At 39.6% G+C, this 24,435-nt stretch overlaps 1 protein-coding gene across 2 annotated transcripts in view; it reads left to right on the top strand.

The window, feature by feature from the left end:
* Positions 1-24,435, top strand: part of RAB27B (RAB27B, member RAS oncogene family) — a 116,775-nt gene that overhangs the window by 84,424 nt on the left and 7,916 nt on the right. For both annotated transcript variants that reach the window (XM_064578890.1, XM_045886678.3), the window contains exons 2-3: positions 17,284-17,455; positions 19,125-19,210. In XM_064578890.1, coding sequence (XP_064434960.1) covers positions 17,303-17,455; positions 19,125-19,210 — 239 coding nt within the window. In that variant the 5' untranslated portion in view covers positions 17,284-17,302. The remainder of the gene's footprint in view (positions 1-17,283; positions 17,456-19,124; positions 19,211-24,435) is intronic.

Below are 24,435 nucleotides of genomic sequence, written 5' to 3'. Positions count from 1 at the left end.
AAAATTCAAGACAGCTGAAATTTGTTCACAGGCAGACCTGCCTTAAGAGTTCAGTTCCTTACTGAGCAGTTAATGTATCTCCTGTCCAAGGATCCAGTCCAGAGTAAAATAGTCACAAACAGTAGCTCAATAGCAAACTTATTCCTTCAGGTTACATATAATGTGAGTTATTTGCATTCTGTAGTGATCTTGTTTTCTTCGATTTTCTTGCAACACTAGCCATTTTTATACATTTAAAACAGGATTCTTGCTTTCTCTTAAAGTTCAGATTATTTTTATTTTGTATCCTCAAAGTTTGAGGTCTAAGATAATGTGTTGCTTCATTAAGAACTTTACATAAGAGATTGTAGAAATGAGGAGTTGAGCCCATGATTTTCTTGTGTGAGATTCTGTGATATTGTGATTTATAAGAAATATATATACATATATATTTGAACATTCAGATGACCAAAACGTATTTCTCAAATATATTTGGTCTTTATCTGCAGTTCTTGGCTCATAGCTCTGGAAACCCTTGGAATTTCCTGAGTGATAAGCACAGTGGAGCATCTTTTGTCATAATATTTGGTCTCCCCTTCTCAGTTCCTGACATAGCTTCAGAGACATCAGGGTGACATGGGTGTCTTGGTATTCATAACAAATTCCTTTCCATTACAACCAGGTTTATGTTAATGAAATGACTTTTAAGAAAAGGCCAAGGGATGAGGGAACCAACCAGGAAGAGAGGGTTAGAACTTGAAGTCCCACCTGCTGATTTCAGGATAGGGGAGAGGAGCTGGAGGTTGAATCAATCACCAATGGCCAATGAGTTGATCAATATGCCTAAGTAATGATGCCTCCATAAAAAACCCAAAAAGGAGGGGTTTCAGAGAGTTTCCAGGTTGGGGAACCAGAACATTTCCACATGTGACCATGCCAGACCCCAAACTCCATGAGGACAGAAGCTCCTTTGTTTGCTGCCTTGCCCTATGTATCTCTTCATCTGACTGTTGATTTGTAACCTTTAATAGTCTTTGTAATAGGGGCGCCTGGGTGGCTCAGATGGTTAAGCGTCTGCCTTCGGCTCAGGTCATGATCCCAGGGTCCTGGGATCGAGTCCCTCATCGGGCTCCCTGCTAGGCGGGGAGCCTGCTTCTCTCACTCTGCCTCTGCCTCTGCCTCTCTCTCTGACTTTCATGAATAAATAAATAAAAAAAATTTAAAAAAAAAGTCTTTGTAATATATCCATAATCTAGGGAGTAAACAGGTTTCCTGGGTTCTGCAAGCAAATTAATAGGACTTAAAGGAGGGAGTTGTGGGAACCTCTGGTTTACAGCCCATTGGTCAGAACTACAGGTAACTTCTGACTTACAGTTGGCATCTGTATTGGAGGGGGTTGTTGGAATCTCCAATTTGCAGCTGGTCGGGTAGGAGCACAGATAACCTAGGCTTCCAGTTGATGTCTGGAGTAGAGGGCCATCTTGTGGAACTGAGCTCTTTACCTGTGGAATCCGGGTGTTAGGCCAGCATTGAGCTGAAATCTCAGACACTCTATCAGAGAATTGCTTGTTGGTGTGGGGAAGCCTACACACACACACTTAAATAAAACCCTTTCTAGCATCTCATCAAAATTTTCTGTATTTTAACTGGACATGGTTCTGAACACCAAAGAAGTAGAGGTAGGTATTAAAATCAGCTATTAGTAGAGTTGGATATTGTACACTCAACCACCAGGGGTTCTTTAATTTTATAGCTTTATCCTGAACTTGTGAGTTTCAGATTAGTTTCTTCTTCAATTCAACATGTAAGGTAACTTTGATGGTAAAGACACTGTTTCTTACGCAGAGCGTTCAGAGTTTTTAGTGCGCAGGCTGGAGTTCTCCAAGACCAGCTGTCTGCATTATAGAACCACACAAATTGGATCTAACAGAGCATATATTAGTGTCTCCAGCAAATATTTGTTGAACACCTATTTTTAGCGAGGCTCCGAAGTGAACAAAGTGTGCGAGGATGCAACCCACTCAGAGCTTGCAATCTAGATGGGAAAGCGAGTGATAATAAACAAGAAGGCAGATTATCAGCTGGGAAGAAGGGCCACACAAAAACTAGACTGATGCCACAGAAAGTGAATGGGAGCCTTCATTAGATTTGGGGGCCCTACAAGATCCCTCTGATGAAGAAACATTTAGATTGAGAAGTGAATGATAGTAAGAAGGCCGTTTGTGAGACAGGGGAGGGATAGGGTATAGGCAGAGGAAACAGCCCTTGCAAAGGGTCTAACACAGGGCGAAACGTGGCTCCTTGAAGGAGTAGAGGATTAGTAGAGAACAATCAGCCAGGTCATACAGCACTTTGTAAGGCAGGAAAAAGGGACTCTGGGTTTTATTTTCAGTTTGATGAATGCCATTGGAAAATATGAAGCAGGACTGTGATGTTGCCTGAGTATAATTTTGAGGGAAAATCTGCTTGTTATGTGGGGAAGGATGGGGGAAAAGGCAAAGCCAGAGGCATGAAGACAAGTTAGGAGACTTACTAGCTGCAGCGACCATGCCCTTTGTTCAAATGAGACCCTTCTGAGAGTGAAAGGGGCCGCTGTGAACCGAGTAGGAGTGGCAGGTGGGTCTATGGGGGGAACACGCCATTGCTTGAGCCGTCACGGTTGCCTTGGTAACGTAGTGGAGCCTTTATGCGGTTTCATTTAATCCCTGCAATAAACGCAGTGTGCCAGGCACATGATAGGTGCCCAATAAATGTTTGTTGGGTGAGCGAATGAGTGAATCTGGGGGAGATTAGTATCCTTGCTTTATAAATGGAGCTGTGTTACAAGTATATTGTAAGCCTAATTTTGACTATAAAACCCATCCTCTTTCCTCAATTTCTTACTGAAGGCCTCATTCTTGTTGCTTTTTAAGTGTTTCTATATCGTCTCACATGTATTTCCATTTTCCTCCTTCATTTCCTCCTCGCTCCTGGGGTTAGTGTTCTACATACAGAGGTTCTGTAAATGTGTTTGCTATACCAGTTTTTATCAAAGGCAGGAATTGGACTGGCCATTGACAGTGTCAGGTCCCCAGGCAACTTTCTGATCTTTCCTTTGAAGTGCCCTGAGGCCTCCACCTGGGCAATATGTCAGGGTTGATTAAACAGGCTGATGATGGGCATGCCTTAATGTTCCACCTGCCCCTTATACAAAGAACTCCCTGCTCTGTCCTCTTCTGCTCATCCAGCAAATTGGTATCACCTTACTTCCAGGCCAGGAGACCTAGGAATCCTTTCAAAAGGACCCAGCACACTCTTTCTAGGCAGAGTAGCTTCTGCCTGTTGGATAGATGGCACCGAATTCTCAACAACAACAAAAAAGATGATCTCATTCTCCTACTTTGAATTATAGGCCTAGAAGAAAGTTCAAATTTGTATATTTTATATAATTTGTATTGTAAATTGTAGATATTTCTGGCTTACTCCATAAACATTCAAAGCAGACTTATCTTCTGACAAGATCAGGTTCAACAGAGGACTGGCTTTTAGGGAGTGGTGTGCACAGGCCTCATGATCTTTTCTTTTTTTTTTTTTGAGATTTTATTTATTTATTTGAAGAGAGAGACACAGCGAGAGAGGGAACACAAGCAGGGGGGAGTGGCAGAGGGAGAAGCAGGCTTCCCGCTGAGCAGGGAGCCCGATGCGGGGCTCGATCCCAGGACCCTGGGATCATGACCTAAGCTGAAGGCAGACGCTTAACGACTGAGCCACCCACGCGCCCCAGGCCTCATGATCTTTTCATGCTTGATGAGCCTGAGCCTGTGTGTGTACAATTGTGTGCACGTGTGCATACATGCTCATTATGACCCTGCTGATCCCTTATAGTCAAGAGCTAATGGAACCCAGTCAATGTTGGGCTGGAGAAAAATGTTCCAGCTTGCATTCTCATACTTCTTCCTCGTATTTTGTCCTACTCACTTGTTTTGCTTAAGACAAAGTAAACCTATCTGCCACGAGATATAGTATATCATTTGCTAATATTTGTGATTATTCAGTAAGTAAACCTCACCTATAGCTGGGTTTATAAAACTAGTTTCTGTTTTAGATCCTAGGAAAAGTCTACTCTTTCACATGCTGTTGAAGGATTTTAAGGTGAATAATATTATAGTCCCACCCTTAACTTAATTAGGGGAAAGACAACGGGGGGTGAGGTGAGGGGGGGACATGAGTCTGCATTTGTCGTTGTGTAAATATGAACAAGAAGATTAGCTGCTGAGTCACATTATCAGGGAAGAGCAGAGCCAGCTTTATTCTGAAATATAAACCCCCTCACAGTCACATACAATGGTATATTCACCTTAATGTATTCAACAGAAATATATAGATAGAACAAATCTGAAACTTCTCTATTTTGCTATTAAATATAACTAGAAGTTTTACTTCTGAAATTTAGTACACAAGCATTTAGCTTTCATATTTTTTCCTCTTATTGTAATAATACCTAAACAAATAGGCTCCGATTTCAGCAGGAAAACCTTTACTTTAGATATAATAATATAGCTTGCTAAAAGAAACCCTTTGCTTATTACTGGAACTTTAGGAAACGAGACAGTAAAGGAAGATATTTGGATTTTCCTTTTTAAAAAAGCAGCAGAGGGGCGCCTAGGTGGCTCAGTCAGTTAAGCATCTGTCTTCGGCTCAGGTCATGATCTCAGGGTCCTGGGATCAAGCCCCGCACTGGGCTCCCTGCTCAGCAGAGAGCCTGCTTCTCCCTCTTCCTCTGCGGTTCCCCCTGCTTGTGCTCTCTCCTTCACTCTCTCTCTCAAATAAATAAATACAATCTTTTAAAAAATTAAAAAAATTAAAAAGCAGTGAAAATGACATAGAAAGAGCATTCTTTGATGCTGGAGAAATAGATTGATTCCCCAAAATTTCTTTGAGACACAGACTTTCCATGAACTGGAAAGTGTCAGATGTAACAAATATATTATTTGTGACAGATAACTTACTGTGATTATTTTTCCTACTAAAATGTTAACCTTTTCCTTTCAATGTTTTGATTTAATGTAGTAAATTATGATATTTCTCCTTTTGTTAAAAAAAAATACCAGAAAGTAAAATGTAAATCTTTAATGGAAAATGTGATCATGTTTTTCCTTGGGCAGGAGGGGACTTGAGGGTGGTGATTTTGCAGAGATGAGATAGAACATGACCCAATCTGTGTTCCTGCAGCATGCTACAGAGTTTCCTCTCATCTTAGAACCCATCTGGCAAATAGAGGCAAAGCTAATTTCATAAGAACTGTCTTATAACAAATCCTAGTTTAGAAAAGCTCCAACTCTTTGGCATTTCTTTGCTGAGGTCATGATTCTTTATCAGTGAGAACAGTCGCTACGGATATGAACATTCAAGAGAGGATGTTCCCACAGGAAGGTCCCTTTCTCAGTTAAAAAAAAATTGGACAAAAGCATAATGCAAAATTCTGAGTAGCAACCTTTTTATGAAGTTTAATTTTAGTAAACCACTCACATTTTTGAATATTTCATGATTTTTCTCCACCCCAAATTGTTATTAACCAAAAAACATTCACCAAATCTAAAGTTAATGAATATTATAGAATGGAGCACTACCCTGGCCAGTTAGGGCACTGAGCGAGGCACCTAGCTGCCTTCTGCTCTGCTCTGATTAGACTTGAAAATGCACCAAACAGCAGGGATGGGAGTGTATAGCTGTAAATATCTTTGTGCTAATGAGGATTTTTCTTTTCTCACCAGTAACGGCTGGGGGTAGATGTTGTCAAAGACAAAATTATAAATGTTTTATATTGGAAAATGGTAGGTGAGTTTAAGACACGGTCAGTTGATTAGGTTACTGCCAAGAAGTAAACAATAGGCTTATTAAAGCTGTAATTAGGCATTGTGGACATACTGTACTTTTAATCAGAGCTCCAGCAGGGGATAAAGTAGCTGAAATAATCTAGTGCTTTGTCAAGTGGAAGGAAAACGAGCTTTCTAAAATGCAGCTATGCAGTTTCTTGGGATTTCTACACCACCTTCTTTCTGAGAAATTTGCTGACTTCACTTTAAGTTACAAAGTAACCTGTAGGAATTGATTCATTATTTTGTGGTTTTGTTACATTGTGTCACTGATCAAAAAAAATTTTTATGGTTCCCTATTTCTTGGCGAGTTAAGTGTGAAAGGTGAATCCAGGATGATTGAATGCATTGAGCCAGGTACTTTACATACAACTGCAGGTAAAGACATTAGAATCTAGGGTTAAGTCATTTGCCCATGGTCAGATGCTGGCTAAAGGGCTGAAACTGAACTGCTAAACCCAGGGCTGTGGACTCCAACAGCTGCCTCTTACATCACACCACAGCCCTGCAGATCCAACTTCACCAACCAAGGCCCCTCAGAATGCTGCTTCTGCTTTCACCTAAGCCATATTTGCTGTAGCCGATGGCACGGGGTATATATGCTGCCTCCAAGACGTGAGTGCTCTGCTCACCACCAGTCCTTTGCTCTTCCCACATCAAACTCCAGCTCTCATGTCACCTCCTCTATAAAGCCCTCCTGATTATTTTTGTCCCTACTCCTGATTCACTTTATGAGTTTTTCTTTTTTTTTTTCCCCCTCCAAATTTTTATTTAAATTCTGGTTAGTTAATGGACAGTGTAATATTAGTTTCAGGTGTAGAATTCAGTGATTCATCACTTACCTACAACACCCAGTGCTCATCCCGACAAGTGCCCTCCTTAATCCCCATTACCTATTTCATCCGTCCCCCTGTCTACCTCCCCTCCAGTAATCATCAGTTTGTTCTAGAGTTAAGAGTCTGTTTCTTGACTTGCCTCTCTTTTCCCCCCTATGTTCACTTGTTTTGTTTGTTAAATTCCACGTATGAGTGAAATCATACAGTATTTATCTTTGACTCACTTATTTCGCTTAGCATAATACTCTCTAGCGCCATCCACATTGTTGCAAATGTCAAGACTTCATTCTTTTTTATGGCTGAGTAATATTCCATTATATATATATAAAATCTTTATGAATACCACATCTTCATCCCTTCATCAGTTGATGGACATTTGGGCTCTTTCTATAATTTGGCTATTGTTGATAATGCTGCTATAAACATGGAGGTGCTTGTGTCCCTTTGAATCAGTATTTTTGTATCCTTTAGGTAAATACCTAGTAGTGCAATTACTGGATCATAGGGTAGTTTTATTTTTAAGTTTTTGAGGAAACTGCATATTGTTTTCCTGAGTGGCTGCACCAGTTTGCATTCCCACCAACAGTGCAAGAGGGTTCCCCTTTCTCCACATCCTCACCAACACCTGCTGTTTTCTGTGTTGTGGATTTTAGCCATTCTGACAGGTATGAGGTGATATCTCATTGTAGTTTTGATTTGTGTTTCCCTGATGATGAGTGATGTTAAGCATCTTTTCATGTGTCTGTTAGCCATCTGGATGTCTTCTTTGGAAAAATGTTTATTCATGTCTTCTACCCATTTTTTAACTGGATTATTTGCTTTTGGGGCTTTATGAGTTTTACACTCTCCTCTGAATATCTTTTAGATTCAGAGCCATAGATTTTCTCGTACAGAGCTCATCTCAAATAACTTATCAGATGAAGAAACTTAACATTTATTTGTTTTCTCTCCAATCACATAAGGGTTAAGAACCACTTATAATAGCATTCTGTATTCTCCACTCAGCCTTATACATATCGCAGAAATAAGATTTTAATCTAGAAATTTCAATTAACATAAGCATCTACATAATATAGAAAGAACCCTTGAGATAAATAAGCACTTTCTTTGGACTAATTCCATTCTTTGCAGATATAATCTCTCTTTTTCAGCATTTATTAAACTCATAAAATGCTTCCTATTAAATATCAGCTAAGACAACAACCAGCCAACATTCTTTTCCTAAAGAGGTCATGGATTTTTTATTTTTTTTATTTTTGGAATTATACGGCTCTATGAGTTACCTAGAATTAGGTTTCAGTGAGAAAATTGTAATAATATGGAACTCATCTTTTTTTCTTTCATTGACATGTGAACCCATAGATGCTCTCTAACTTGGTTTCCTCACATGTGAGAGATGCAGAATTTATGGGCAGATATTTTGATTAGTATGCCCTTTCTCAGATAAAAAGCAGAGCAGTAGAAGTTTGGCAAGACTTCCTCAAAGCAGCAGCTGACTGGAAAATGATCACAATTTTGCAGGATTATTAGGCCAATGTCAGAAAACCTCTTATTAAATGCTCATCTCTTTAGCTTAAACTCCTATCGTTCTTCTACGTGGAGACATTAAGAGTTGAAGCTTCAATTTACATATATACACTCAACGTCACACAACTCTCCAGAAAAAAGACCTAGACTGACTGCCATCATAGCGGACGCATGCCCTTGTCACGATGAGGGAAAGCAGCTCCTCTGGCTGGTGCCGGTGCGCCCACGAGGCAGGCACCTGTGGTGGGAAATGAACCGTCTTCCCAACGAGCCACTGTCTTAGGAAATGATATGTCTTCCTGAATGTGGTCCTCTCTGCTGTCCTGTTAGCTGTAGTATGAAACTAGGAGTGGCTTGCACTGTTGAAATTAGAAGTTATTCCCTGGCAGTGAGAAGTCTCTGTGCTAAAAGGTAGCGGGGTGGTTCTTGGGGCATCTGGGTGGCTCAGTCGATTAAGTGTCTCACTCTTGGTTTCCGCTCAGGTTGTGATCTCAGAGTTGGGAGATGGAGTCATTTGGGCTTGTACTCAGCAGGGAGTCTGCTTAAGATTTTCTTTCTCCCTCTGCCCCTCCCTCTCTTTCCCTCATCCCCTACTCATGCACTCCCATGTGCACACACTTTCTCTCTCTCTCTCTCATAAAATCTTTAAAGGGCAGTGTGGCATTCTCAAATGTGACTGGAGGTTGTAGTATTAATGCTTTTGTCTCACCACCAGGAGCCAGATTTATGTGATTTGGGGTGTGGTCTGTGCATCAGGGGGTTTTAAAAAAACAGCCGAGTTTGAGAACCACTAAGTTAGGAAAACCCATTTTCTGGTCTTGCTGACTGGCTTCAGGAAAGGTGTCAACCTCTGTGTATGCTTCGTAATGTGTTGTATTGCCTCAAAGGTTGTTTCAATTCTGGAAAAGATACAGGTTTTCCATATAAGGTTTTGCTGAATTGCAAGGAATTTACATTTATTTTTCTTGCTCCCTTGTTAAAGTCCTGGGTGAAAGGACCTACAAAAGCATTTATTTTTTTAAAGTAGGCTGTCTAATGAAAAGTAAATCATGTGGCTCACTTATGAAGACAAGCATAAAACCTTTCCAAGTCAAATACTAAATCTTTCAAAAAATTCTTAACACTTATTTACTGAATTCAAACATTTATGCGATGTCTTCAGTGCATGTTGTATATGTGTTTTGAGTGAGTAAATAATGTTTTGAGGATTACTCCTAATTTTCAGGGAAACAAAGTTTAGAATATGTGCGGGAACAAAATGATACGTAGCTGGGAAAACACGTTCAGGGCATTGTAATAGCACATATCAGCAGAAGAAGGAATCCAGTAGCTATGTGCCAAGCTTGACTGATGGCAATCAGCAAGAGGAAATTGCTCTCAACTCTAACAAGATCAAATCAGATAAACTGACTCTTTTCTTGACCATTGAGTTTTTTCTACTCTAGAACGAGTTGCTGAAGGGGGTTAAGAGTCTCAACCTTCTGAAGGGTTTCCTGTAGACGTGCCTCCAGGTAAAAAAAGGAGAAAAACAGTTCCCGAATCTGGCCACTCTACTGTCATACTTCAGTGAAATATGTAAACTCTAAGTTCCAGGACCTGCCTGCAGAGATTCTGATTCAGCCCTTCTGGAGAGGTCTTAGAGTTTGTACTTGTAAACTCCCCAGGGAATACTGATGATCAGCCAGCGTTGGGACCCACTGGATGATGTGTACACCCAAGTTCTGTTCCATGCTGTTTCATAGGCTCCTGATGACCAATCTCTCCTGCTGTTTAGTGATTTTCAATTACTCCTGATTTGTGAGCACATTTGCTCAGTAGATTGGCTATCAGGACCCTGTCAAATAAGGAATTTTTTTTAAAGATTATTTATTTGGGGGGGGGGGTTGTGCACCAGAAGGAGAGGGAGAGAGAGAGAGAATCTCAAGCAGACTCCATGCGCTGAGAACGGAGGCTGAAGTGGGGCTCAATCTCAGACCCTGAGATCATGACCTGAGCCAAAATCAAGAGTCAGACGCTTAACTGACTGAGCCACCCAGTTGCTCCATATGAAATATTTTTATAAAAAAAAAATTACTGTAAATGTGCGAATAAGGCTAATCGAATATATTCTACAGGTCCTTTAGTAGTATGTGAATACACATGATTCATACTACTAATTGACTTCATTATAAACAAGTATTAATTTGTAACTATGTAATTGACTAATTGACTTCATTGTAAACAAGTATTAATTAACACCCAGCTAGTGGAGCTCAGCTAAAAAAAATTTTTTTTAAATAAAATATGTTATTCTTACTTCCTTGGGCTTTTAAAATAACTCCACGAGTATAATTCATATACCATAAAATCTACCCTTTGAAAGTATACAATTCAGTGGTTTATAGTACATTCACAAAAAAATATGCCCCCATTATTATCTAAATCAAGAATATTTTCATCATCCCTCCCAAAAAGCCTCTTCCCCATTAGCAGTCACTCCGCAGTTCCTCCTTTCTGCATCCCCTGACAAGTGCTAACTTATATCCCGTCTCCACGAGTTTGCCTATTCTGGATATTACATGTGTAATGCCATAATGTCATAAAATCTGTGGCCTTTTACATCTGGCTTTTTCCACTTAGCATGTTGTCAAGGTTCATCCACGTTGTAGCATGTGTCCCTACTATTTCCTTTTTATGGCTGAATAATATTCCGATGCGTGGCCATGCCACATTTTGTTTATCCATTCATCCATTAATGGACATTTGCATTGTTTCCTTCTGGGGACTGTTATGAGCATTTGTGTACAAGTTTTTGTGTGGATATATGTTTGCATTTCTTTTGGGTATAGACCTGGGACTATTGATCATTTAGAAGCTGGTTGATTGATATATGGGAGTATACTACTATTCCCTCAAATTGTGTATATGTTTGAAGTTTCTTGTAATAAAAAGTAAAGAAAAAAAGGAAAAACCCTCACGTAGTTTCAAAAGTTGCCACAAAATTAAGCCCATGGAAAAAATGTTACTTTTGAGAAAAAAATATTTAGACAGAATTATTCATTGGCTTAGAAGTGAGTTTAATATGTGAGAATAACTTAAAAAATATATGGGAATAATATATCAATGGAGATAAATCAATTTAAAGATGACCTGTGTTAGAGTTTTTACCCCTTATTTTCAGGGCAAGTAAGCTGAACTTCAGAGTTCAATAACTTTTTGGTTTATCTCTGTTACATTAGATCCCTTGATCATAGAATGAAACAAAATGGATATTTTTATCTTTTAAAATAGATTTGATTGCTGCAAGAGACACATCGACCATTGTCAGCTTAAGTAAAGGTTGTTTAAGTTGATATTGATTAATATTTATAATTGGGTTTGAATTTTCTATATAGGCTCACATCCATTAATTATAAATAGCCTTTAAGAAGAATCAAAATGAAAATTAAAATCTTCCTAACAGAACAAAATGCTACTGGATACAAAGTTTTTTGTTTTTTTTTTTTTAATTACCCCCCCACCCACTTCTCTCCTTTCAGAAGATGTCTTCTGTTCTACTGAAGCACCGACTATAGGTCCCTTGAGCACCAGCCATAATTAATTTTTTTAAAAGATTTACTTATTTTAGAGAGAGACTGGGGGGAGGGGCAGAATGAGAGGGAGAGAGAATCTCAAGCAGACTCCCAGCTGAGCGTGGAGCCCGATGCAGGGCCCAATCTCATGACTCTGAGATCATGACCAGAGCCAAAATCAGGAGTTGGACACTTAACCAACTGTACCATCAACGCACCCCAGTTCCAGCCATAATTTAATTCTAACCTCTAGGACATGAATGTGGTTATGGGAAACAGAATTTTAAGGTCAGTCAATGAAAACCACCCTCAGGCTATCACTCAATGACATTTTGCTGTGGGAATTCCAGATCTCAAGATATACCTACTGGAGCCCAATACAAACCAGTCGAATAAAGATTAATGAGGAAATATTAAGCATCTGTCCGTTTTATGCTTGACAGCTTTATTTTATGTAAAGTACCTACAAAGTAATATCACTGATACTTTGTCTATTATTTTAAGCTTTCCAAAGTGCCTTAAGAATATTAAGTTTGTTTTGGGGCCCTTGGGTGGCTCAGTCAGTTAAGCGTCTGACTTCAGCTCAGATCATGATCTCAAGGTCCTGGGATCGAGCCCTGTGTTGGGCTCTGTGCTCAGCAGGGAGTCTGCTTGTCTCTTTGCCCCTCTCCCCGCTCATGCTCTTTCTCTCCATCTCTCTCCTCTTTCTCTCTCTCAAATAAATAAATAAATAAATTATTTTTTTAAAAAGATTTTTTTGTTTAAAGATTTTATTTATTTATTTGAGAGAGAGAGAGAAAGAGGGAGAGAGAGAGAGAGAGCACAAGCAGGGGGAGCGGCAGGCAGAGGGAGAAGCAGGTTCCCCGCTGAGCAAGGAGCCCGATGCGGGCTCGATCCCGGCACCCTAGGATCATGACCCGAGCTGAAGGCAGATGCCCAACCGACTGAGCCCCCCAGGCATCCCATAAATAAAATATTTTTAAAAAAGAATATTAACTTGGTTTTTATTAATTTAATAAGTTCAAGTCACAGGGTCATAAAGCTTGTCATGGCATTTTTAAGATTATTAGCTGGAGAACTAGCAAAGAACGTCTTAAATTTGCATGGGTAAGTCCACCTGTATGGTAGTCATCCATACATATCTGTAGTGTTTGTTTGTTAAGCTTCCCTCTAGAGAAAACAGAGTATATCCTCAGAGTCATACAGAATATCATGCAAATTATGGGGTGCCAGTGAGTATGTGTTAGATGGGCGAATGGGTGCTTTCATGGAGAAGCCCAGTTCTGAGCCCTGACCTATTCAACTGACAAGTTTATATGCTCTCTGCCAATACAGATCTCATGTCCAAAAATTACAGTCCCTCTGTGCTTTCTCTTTTCCTAGGTTATTTGAAACTGCTTCTCTGAAGATACAAGTATTCTATTTTGAGAAGGTTTTTATAGAAATAGAAAAATGAGCTCAGGAAGCCAGACCCGGAAGGTCCCACAGTGATCATTTAATCTAAATAGTCCCTTCACAATTGAGGAAGGAAGGAGAATGTAAGTCCTGAACTTGGAGGGACTCCACTTCCACCAACTGGTCAAAGATTAATTTCATTAATTGTGACATTTGCATGGCTCCAATGCTCAACACATGTGTACTGATCCCCTAATACATGCCAACCACTGTATTGGACTCTGGATCCAGCAGTGGACAAAGGAGATTAAATTCTGAGCAAATGGGATTTATGTTGAACAAGAATGAGGCATAGCAGTGGGGAAAAAGAGAGAAAGAAACTGTGGGCAGCCTCATTTGATATAGTCTAACTATGAAAATCACGTCCCTGTCAATAACCAGAGAAAATTCCCTTCCCCTATAGAATGAAAATATTTCTACTTTCTACCTATCTAATCCACTTTTCATTTCAAATTATAACAAACCATAGTCTTGGGGTTTTTTTGTTGTTGTTAGAAACTCTCAACCCACAAATCACATAACTTCTGTGCTCATGACTTCTCATCTGTAAACTGAGGATTAGACCACAGGGTTATTTAGATTTCCTTCTACCTTTGAGACTCTTCATTAAGTAGAGCCTCACAAGTGTTTTGGATTCTTTTTCCTACTCTTCCCAGCCCCTTACCTTCCCATGAGGGGCTCGGAGGCTGATCTCTCGGTTTCTATATCTAAAAGACCTCCTGGCTCTTGTAGTTTAGCTTGTGACACAGTGATAAAGGGAGAAAGTCAGACATGTTTCCTGAAGTACAGCAATCTTCTGGCTTTTTCTTTACTTTTAGATCCATAAAGGAAGAGCTGACAAGACCATCAATCATTGTGTAGGAATAAATACTGCTAAACTTGTCAGCTTTTTGATCCTTCCCAGATCTTTTTTTTAGCTCAGTTCTTGGAAAAGGGAACTTTGCCAAGGTTTTTATTTTTCTTTGCGCTGTCATATTTGCCGGGCCAAGGATAGAATATTGAGGTCATATGATTTTAGGACTCAGAAAATCGCATGGTAATAAAAGCGGAACCAAACTAAGTAACTATACATGTGTAGTGATATAAAAATGAGAAAATGCATTTTCAAAAGAAACTTAAAAGGCAAATGATCTCATGTTGAGTTTACTTTGTCAATTTCTTTAAAGAGTCTACTGGAGACACTAAATAAAGGTTTTCTATGGTGCCAAGCTTTGCATTCATTTCAGGTGGGCTTTTTGTTCAATGCCACAAAGTATCCACAACCATTCACTTACAGAAAAGAGCCAGTGTGAGCCACAGTGAAATCAATCCATGGTTAGCCAATTGTTCACTCTGGATTAGAGCCTGACTGGGAGGCAAGTCAGTATTGCCCCTGGCAAGTTTATGTACCAACAACAGAAAACAAATTGCAGATCAGGAATACCTGGTAGGTCATGTAGCTGGCAAGTAGTGATCATCTCATTCTACAAGTGGGAAGTCATATCCCATGCAGTGCTCCTGTATCTTCTTTCCACATAGGTAATTCCTCCCTTTGTTATAAGATTAAATACAAGTTCATCTTCCTCTACAAAATCTTCTCAGACCACTGCAGCCCATGAAGGTTACTGTTTTGTTTGAACTAAAAGCACAACTATTTGACTCATCTGTCAATTAATCATGTTCCCCATCTTGTGAAACTATGTTGTATTTTTTCTTTTTGCATCTTTAAGTGTAAGCATGCCTTATCAGATACTAGATTATAAATTACATTTTTAAAATTTTCATTTTTTGGACCTGATATTATATATTGAAGATATTTAACTAGATTTGCTCAAGATTTAGCTTTTCTTAACTCTGTCACAAAAAAATACTGCAAAAAACATAGTTAACTTTAAGCAAAAATTGAAAGTATGCTGATATATCTTCTTGACTCTATTATTTTCATTTTTCCAGGCCAGGGGACCACAGTATCCTCCAACTTTGTCTTGTATTTAGGCAGCCAGTAACTTTAATTTCCTCCCTGCCAACAGGAAGAATTTAGCTTTGGTCACTTATATCTCAGAATAAATATAATCCTTCTTTCCCAAGAGAATTAGCAGTTTCATCCAATTCTGCTAGTGAAATGACAGACTTTATCACCTTTCAGAGGAGTTGCCCAGGAGCAAGTTTGGGAGACAAAGAGAGAAGAAAGTCAAGTAATGGTGGCCCAGATAGACCCAAATGGGGGGAAATGATACTATTTTGACAGCAGTCTTCTCTAGCAATCCATTTGGTTCAAAGACTAGGAACAGCAGCATCTTCAACTATAAAGTCCTGGTAAGATATTTAGAACCATCTGAACTCAGAACTAGTCACTGCTAGGTAGTCAGTCAATGAAGACATTTTCCAAGAAGAATTTCAGGTCAATACTTGAGATACCTGCATCCTTTTATTGAGGAAGGCTGGTTGTTGATGGAAGCTAAGCACTTCTTCCTGAGCAATGATTATACTTTGTATAGATACTAAACAAAAGCAACAACAATAAAAGAGAGAACATTCATTGTCAGAAAACATTCACCGTGAGAGTCCTACTCAGTGAAGAAAGCATATTATAAGGAGGAGAGCTTTAGCATAGAAGTGCATATTGGCAGCTCTCAGAACGCTTTAACACAAAACACTTCATTAATTAAAGAAACATACACCCATAATATATTTAACAGGATTTAGCAGGAGGATGGTTCAAATTTTAGAAAATTCTAATGTAAAAAATTTGCCAATCTTCCAAATGATGTAATGATACTGATTTGCTAAGTACCTAATTATCATCTTCATCATTATTTATCCAAAGACACGAAACCTTTTAGTTTTGATAACTAACTAAAGTGACTACGTATAAAATAAAGTTTTATTTGAAGTGATGAACATGTGCATCATTTTCGTACAGATAGAAAATGATTAGAATTATCTAGCAATTTTTAGATATGTCTATGGGATGACTTGTTGAAATTTAATTTTAATCGTCCCAGAACTGAAGAGTACGATGTTTTCTGGATCTGTAAAGGTGGGAAAATATATTCTGCCCGTTCATATAATAGGAAAGATACTTCTCTAGGAACTTCTTTATAGGCCTTCCTCTATGTGGGGCTATCATAAACCTGTTTCTACAACTCATGAATCAGAAAGTTTTATCAAATGGCAAATCATTTCGCTGACCTCTGGAGTGGAAACCTCATTATGTATTCAGTAGGTGATAGTATAATTCAAAGGTATCCCCAGTGCAGGTGTTCTTGGCATTAGCCCATGACCTCATCCGTAGTCATTGTAACAACAGAAGAAATTAAGACTGAGGCAAAGGAGGTCAGGACAATGGGAAAAATGACAAATGGCATTCTTTCAAGCAGGAGAAATACTAGCAAAATTACCATAGTCATGCCTCTTACTAGCTTTTCTCCTTTTTCAAGGTCTGGAAAATATTCAGCAGGTTTGCCAAATACAGCAGATTTGCCATTGGAGAACAGAGGCTTTGGTATTTCAAAACAGAAGATTTTTAGACACTGCTTTTGAAATGATTTCAAATCAATGTTTTTAAAGGTTGTCATCTCAGTTGTTAAATTTTTTAAATTAAAAAGGAATATTTTGCATGCACATAATAGGAGGCTCATTATGCATGATTAGATGCAAAATGTTTCCTTAGGCTTTTCTCTTCCACTACCCATATGTAATCTCAGTCTCTCCCTAGTCTACCTGCATCAACTTGGGCAGGCTTTTCTGTTTCCTGTGACCTCCTTCTCTTCCTGGCACCATCCTCCTGGCCGCAAAGGGCATTGGCTTTAAAACTAAAACCTGTGGCTAAGTTCTACTACCACTGTGGCAATGGCTATTGTGGGAACCAGATAGCTTTTTGTTCCATATTAACTGATGTGATGTAAAAAGATTTGTACTGAGTGAAATAATAGAGGTGCCCTTACTCCTGGAGCTGCTCTGAATAAGTTAATTCAGAATTGACAGAATAGAAGTATTCAACTATTTTAACCTTGAAATGTACGTTTATGTTGTGTTTTGAAGGAAGGCAGAGGGAAACTGATTTTTATTATAACCTACTGTTTTTCCTCTCCTACACAGGCCCACCAAGACTATCACTATGACCGATGGGGACTATGATTATCTGATCAAACTCCTGGCCCTTGGAGATTCGGGGGTGGGGAAGACGACATTTCTTTATCGATACACAGACAATAAATTCAATCCCAAGTTTATCACAACAGTAGGAATAGACTTTCGGGAAAAACGTGTGGTGAGTTTTTAACCATTCTGTTATGTTAACCTTGTTGCTTATTTCTACCCCCCTCCATATAAAATAGAATTAAGAAGCTATGTTTATTGCATTGCAAGGTGTCTGCCTTTTATCACAGGAAATTCATAACCTGTCACTTTGATTCAATTTAGAATATTCTTAATGTTCTCAATTATAAATAACATTTTGCTCAGAAAAATCTGGAGTGGCACTATCACCTGTCTCCAAAAGCGTTTAGGACAAAGAAATAATTCACGGGTTTATATAGTGTGTTTTCTATGAATTCTCTAGGAATCTTTCAAAACTTGAATGATCCGGGTTGCAAAGCCCTTAACTCTTGGTCTGAGTTAAGTTTCTCAATAAGAACTAGTGTTCATTTCTCAACTCTTCAGAGAGAAGTTAAGAGAATGATTGGCAAATAGCTGGAACGTGAGTTTTGTAAGTCCTCGCTGCATTTTTATTTATGTGTAGACTCAGCTATCAATCACTAGCTTATTATGAACAGAATGTGAGACCAGTCCATGCTATTTTCCAAGATAAGGGAGTTTAAGTGAGAATTACAACTGCTTTCTTCTCCTATGCTAGACTCTAATGACAGGAATAAGGATATTATGACATGTGAGACGTGTAGCATAGACACTTAACTCAGCCAGATTTCCTGCCGCCCAAGGTATTCTTGATTGCCAACATGGCTGACGCTTCCAGCTGATGTCACAAATCTACTCTTTGCTCGAGACTTGGTGGGGGGAGAAAAGGAAATCGTGGTTGAGAAGTTAAATCATGGTTCCGTATACATCCTGTACCTTATCTGAAGGTCAGTACATTTTAGTGTGGTCTTAGCAACCTGGCTTCCAACCCCTCCAGGGTTTTCTTGTGACTTCACCCCTCCCAAATGCCTCCACTGACCTAGGAAGATAAGTCCTTGCAAAGTTTTCCCTTTAAACATTTTTTACTAAACCGTGCTTAAGCTAAACCACACTTTAAACATCTCTACTAAACCATACTTAGGGGAGCCGATGAAGTATTAAAGTTGTTAGGCTTTGCTTAAATAAGAAGCCAAAAGGCCATAATTTTGAAAATTTAAACATTAAGAAAAAGAGCCCTTGGAAAAAACGGCGAATAAAGGAAGACTTGAAATATCTTGTGTAAACTTATTGAGAAATTCTGTGTATATTTTATGGGTAGGTCACTTTGGAAGTCCAAGTCATAGCAAAAGATATTCTGGTATTAGTAAAGCATTTTAGCATTTTAAAAGTACGTTCACATCTGTTATGTCATTTATTTTTGCAGTAACTCTGTAAAGTAGGAAGAGATTGTGGGTCTCAGTTTGCTATTTGAAAATAAGATTCAAAGAAGTGAAATGAAGGGTTGATATTCGAACCTAGAACTTGGGTCCTAAATCTAATGTTTGCTGCCTCCGTGAGGAAATGACAGAAGGTGTCTAATTTAAGTTTGCAGTATGCCTAAATTGTGTTGAAAATCATACTTGTACTTGACATTTAAAAGTGAGAGTATATGTGATACTTCTGGAAAAAACAGAGCAAATATTTATTCTGCACTATGAACTTTGATTATAGTAATTGAGAAAAAACATGCTGAGTGAACCCAGAGAATTTGAATGTTTACAAAATCCAAAGTAATATCAACTGATGAAAATTGTATCTTTTAGGTTTATAATACCCAGGGACCAAATGGATCATCAGGGAAAGCCTTTAAAGTGCATCTTCAGCTTTGGGACACTGCCGGCCAAGAGAGGTAATAGTAAATTACTTTGTTTCTAGCCACAAACAGCCAAGAAAAACTTCTTTTAAAGTGAATGCTGTACGTGGACTTGAAAAGCAAATGTTGTACAACTCTTCTCCTGGTTCTAAAATAGACATTTATGTCAAGAAATGAAAATAAATTATTTATAGTTAATTAATGATAACTAGCATTGTGGATTTGGTACAGATTTCAAAAATCAGATCTTTAGCAGTCTCTGGAGATCCTTGTTATATGTTGTCTTTGTACTTTCTAATAGAAAAAAAAAAAACAACCTTCTCTAGAATTTAATTAAATTAAAGTGGGAAATTAACATGATTACAAGTGCAACCTGGAGAGGGAATTGAAGAAGGGGTGGTAAGACCGTTCCCAAGTTTTTCCATTCTTTTGCACAGACTGTATGTCCTGTGCCTCTTGACTGGCTTAGTTTTCTAAGATTTGGGTCACACCATTGCTCTCTGGCTAGAATGTTTCCCTCCCTCCCCACCCTCCCTGATCCTCTCCTTTCACCAGGCCTGGCTCATGGACCACCTCCTCTGTGGAGCCTTTCTAAATGCCCGTCTGAGACAAACTCCCTCTTTCTGTGAACTCCTACGCCTATCCCACCATCCCTTAAGCTACTCGATTAATTAAATACCACCTTGTAAGAAGGCAAATCTTTGGTTTTTGTCTGTAACTGTGGTTCTTCGATTCACCTGTGGCCTTCTTACCCCAACAAAATTGTCAGCATACCAGGGGCAGAGACCATGCTTGGTTTTCTAGCATCTTCTCTGGTACGATGTCCAAGGCAAGAGAAGCTCAGAAGACAGGAGTGTTGTTTGCTTAGAGCTGGAGAAAAAGATGTTTCTTTGAGATCCAAGGTTTCAAAGGGCTAAAGACCACAAGCTAGTGAAGCTTTTCAATATCAGATTAAAAAAAATTGGCAGTAGATTGTCAGAGAAGATGTTTAGAAGGCACATACCTCCAAATTCTGCATCACATGTCTTAGAATGTTTATGCTTGTAAACACTTTAGTTTTTGAAATGCGTCCAAAGTGTTCTCGCTTTCAGTGAGTGTAAACGCCAGGAGAGGTGCTGGGCCCTCTCCGTTAGCTCTTTTGACTGTGAATTCCATTTACACACATTCTTCAACACGGCTAGTTCTTCTGAAGTCATTCCTCACAAGAATTTCTGTCCATATGTCAGTTTTGTTGTCACAAAGATGTATGTTTCATAGACCAATTTAATTCACTTTTGAAGAAGTAATATGAGAAAATGTGGCTCCCATATGTCCTCACACATGATATGTCAGCCTCACATGATGGTAGGCTTCTCCCCTCTGCCCCCCTAAGACGGCTGCTCTCTGAGGGAAGTGAGGAAAACTAGGGACAGTCTTAGTACCACGGAGGTGATTCATCCCTCGAGAATTTTGCATTCTGTATAAACTAAGGTGTAACTATGCAACAAGATAAACAGTGTCTCACACCTCAGCCCTGTGCCTAAAAACATCTGGCAGTATAACCCATATAAGATTATGGTTATTGATAAAAGTGGTATCATGGAACGAGGAAAAATCATACCCCTTATGTAAACCTCAAGGATACAGGACACAGCCTTAGTTCCCAGTGAGGGAGAAAGTAATAATGTGACTCTGGGATCTGTTTTTGTTTTTTGTTTTTTGTTTTTTTTAATGTGGTCCCAGCTTTTCCCACCCTACTGACTCACTGGACAGAATGAGATTGGTGAATAAAGCTGGAAATCAATTACCTTTCCCCTGGAGTCACCTTGGGAAGAAAGGGGAATAACAAGGGTGCTGGGCAGAATGGTCTAGGATATAACCTGTTCTAGAACAAGAATGTCCTATCCATGTTGCTGTAGATGCAAAAATGTTTACCCCAGTGAGATCCACACGACAAGCATGTTTTAAAAGTAATGTAGCCCCACTAAGCAGAATGGCCCTCTTGTACTTCCGTGTGCCCCTCCCCCCCATGGTGACAATGACACTCATCCCATGCTGCGTGTGTTGATTTAGCATTGTCTGCAGTGTCCTGCAGTGAAATGGGTGTCAGGCCATCACCATTAACACAAATTTTTTAAAATGAAACCTTTACCGGGCCCCTGGGTGGCTCAGTCGGTTAAGCGTCTGCCTTCAGCTCAGGTCATGATCCCAGGGTCGTGGGATGGAGCCCCGCATTGGACTCCCTGCTCAGCAGAGAGCCTGCTTCTCCCTTTCCCTCTGCCTGCCGCTATGCCTACTTGTGCTCTATCTCTCTGTCAAATAAATAAATAAAAAATATCTTAAAAAAAAATGAAACCTGTACCAAGCGAGCGTCTTTGCACTCTGTTTTTAAAACCTTCTGAGCCATGACTTGGAGCCAGCAGAGTAGGCTGTGAGTGTGGACTTCAGCACAACCATCAGCAATGCTGTTCGAGAAATCAGAATTTATATCCACTTCAAGTTGTAAGTGCTAGCCTTTTTTTCCCAATAAAAAGGCCATTAACATAAAAAAAATGACTTTCTCATGTGTTATGGGCAATGAGAGGGGGCTATGGCACAGTCTTGTCCTTAAATGAGACATACACAGACACATTCTCTCTCTTTCTCCCTCTCTCTCTCTTTTTGGGAGAGAACAGAGAGCAGTTGTCTTAGCCACACTATTGTAGTTGAGAAGGAGACAGTTTTGTGAATGCAGCTAGTCCCCAAAGAGAAAGAAAACTTCAGTAAAAGCATCTTTGTGAGCTTCCAGCAACTGGTAGGAACAATTCCACAAGAAAAAATTTTTGGTATTTCATAATTATCATGATTAATGCCTTACCAAAAAATCAAATTTGGAAATAGTCATTAAAATATCTATTCTCTTTGCTTTGGTATTAAAAGAATTGTTCTCTACTGAAGTCATTGACATCTTTAATACTTGAATATCCTTTGCTATTCTCTTTCTCTTTTTTTCTTTCTCTTAATTTGACAAACATTTTGTGAGCAAATATGTTCAAGGCCATGAAGATATAGTGGATAGCAAATTAGAAACATAACTCCTGGGCGCCTGGGTGGCTGGCTCAGTTGGTTAAGCGACTACCTTCGGCTCAGGTCATGATCCTGGAGTCCCGGGATCGAGTCCCATATCGGGCTCCTTGCTTAGCAGGGGGTCTGCTTCTCCCTCTGATCCTCCCCCCTCTCATGTGCTCTCTCTCTCATTCTCTCTCTCAAATAAATAAATAAAATCTTTAAAAAAAAAAGAAACATAACTCCTTTCCTGTTGGAGCTCACAAGTCTAGAGTGGAATTTGAACAGATAACAAACAATTGCAATACAGCCTTAGGACAGTGCCAGGAAAACAACAGGTGATGGGCAGGTGCACCAGAAGGAGCCTATAACCCAGATGTGGGTATTAGGAAGGCAGCTTGGGAAGGTGCTATTTCCTCTGAGACTGTTATGTATATATAACATACAGTCATACACAACGTATGAGTGAGTGAGTCTTATCCAGGCTAAAGAGGTAGGACGTAGAGGAAGCATTAAGGCCAGGTTACCCACAGAAAGAACAGCATGTGTGAGAGCTTAGGGGGAGAGTGAACTTTCTAAGAACTAAAAGATCAGCATGCCTATGGGTAGTCAGGAGATGAAGCTGGATAGATGAGCAAGGGTTAATTCACGCAGAGCCTGACAGCATATTAGAGAGTTCAGTCATTATCTTAAGAGCATCATTTAGATGTTTGTAGCAGAGGATTTATATAGTCAGCAGGAAGGGATCGGTGAAGGGGAGGGTCCCAAACAAAACTGGAGACAAGAAGCCTGTTAAGAAGATGGTTGAAAATATTCAGATAAAAGAGGATAGGCTCAAAACTAGAGTAGATGGACAGAAATGACAAGGTCAGGAGATGCTTGGTGATTATATACAGTAGGTGAAGGAGAAAGAAGCCATGCTTACCCCAAAGATGGTGATGCATTGATAGGAGAAGAGATCAGGAGGAGGGGCCAGGTTGGGTTTAGACTCGTGAAGTTAGAGGTGCCTCAGTTTCCTCCAACCAGAAACACACAACATGTAATTGGGCACACAGTGTGAATGACAGGACAAATCTACGCCTGTTCATTTGGGGTTCAACATATAGGTGATGATTGAGCCCAGGGAAGTAGATGAGATTACTCACTCAGTGAATGTATGTATAGTGGGAAGGGGTTGAGAATAGAACTCCAAGGAAACCAAAGAATCCACAAATAGGCTAAAATAGGAGACCAAAAATTAGGAGGACATTTAGGATAGGAAGTGATAGTCTGTATTTCAAAGTTCTGTGCCTTTCTAAAAACCCCTTTCCAAATTCAGTTCTGTATCAGTATAACCCAAACCTTCTCTGGTCCCTCTGTATGGTCTCTGGTTTTGCCCATTCCTGCCACTGAAGTGGATCTCAGCACACCTTCAATTTTACTGAAGAGTTTGGGGTGGAGGAGGTTGGAGCAGAGGAGAGAAGTCTTTACACAACAAATGACAGAGTGTATTCTTCAAAATCCTCCAGTAGAGATGAGCGTTCTTGCTTTCTGTCTCCAACTACTACATCTCTCTGACTTTGTCTTGCTTCCCCTAAGCATCTTCTTCTTCCTCCTTTCTTCAGTGTTTTTCCCTCTTCCTCATGAGACATGGATGCCAGACTAAAATTCAGCTTTACCCCCACAGTGCTTATAAAAGAATCTTCTCATCAATGTTGTTTTTTCCCTGCAAAAGAACCCCAGTTTCAGTTGCTAACAAGTTGTGGTTTTCTTTCTTTTTTTTTTTTTTAGATTTTATTTATTTTTTTGACAGAGAGAGATATAGTGAGAGCAGGAACACAAGCAGGGGGAGCGGGACAGGGAGAAGCAGGCTTCCCGCAGAGCAGGGAGCCCGATGTGGGGCTTGATCCCAGGACCCTGGGACCATGACCTGAGCTGAAGGCAGACGCTTAACGACTGAGCCACCCAGGCGCCCAAGTTGTGGTTTTCTGTACATAATCACAGGCATTCATTTTTAGGCTACTAAATGCCAAGCTTTCTTCTAGGCACAGACAAGGGAGATTGAAAAATATAAAGTCCCCATTTGAAAGTGGCTTCTATCATAACTGTGACCACAAGATATCTGTGACCCAACAAGAGAAAGAGTCCAAGGGGCTGTGTAAGCCATCATGTGATTGAATGTTACAAACTCTGTGTGCGTAAGTGCCATAGGCCATAAAGCCAGGATGTGGTCCTAAGAAAGGTCTACAACCAGATGC

The sequence above is a fragment of the Mirounga angustirostris genome, unplaced genomic scaffold, assembly GCF_029215605.1.
Source record: "Mirounga angustirostris isolate CCGP_5_RB_7025 unplaced genomic scaffold, mMirAng1.0.hap1 SCAF_14, whole genome shotgun sequence".
NCBI lineage: Eukaryota > Metazoa > Chordata > Mammalia > Carnivora > Phocidae > Mirounga > Mirounga angustirostris.
This window is presented reverse-complemented; position numbering and strand designations above follow the sequence as displayed.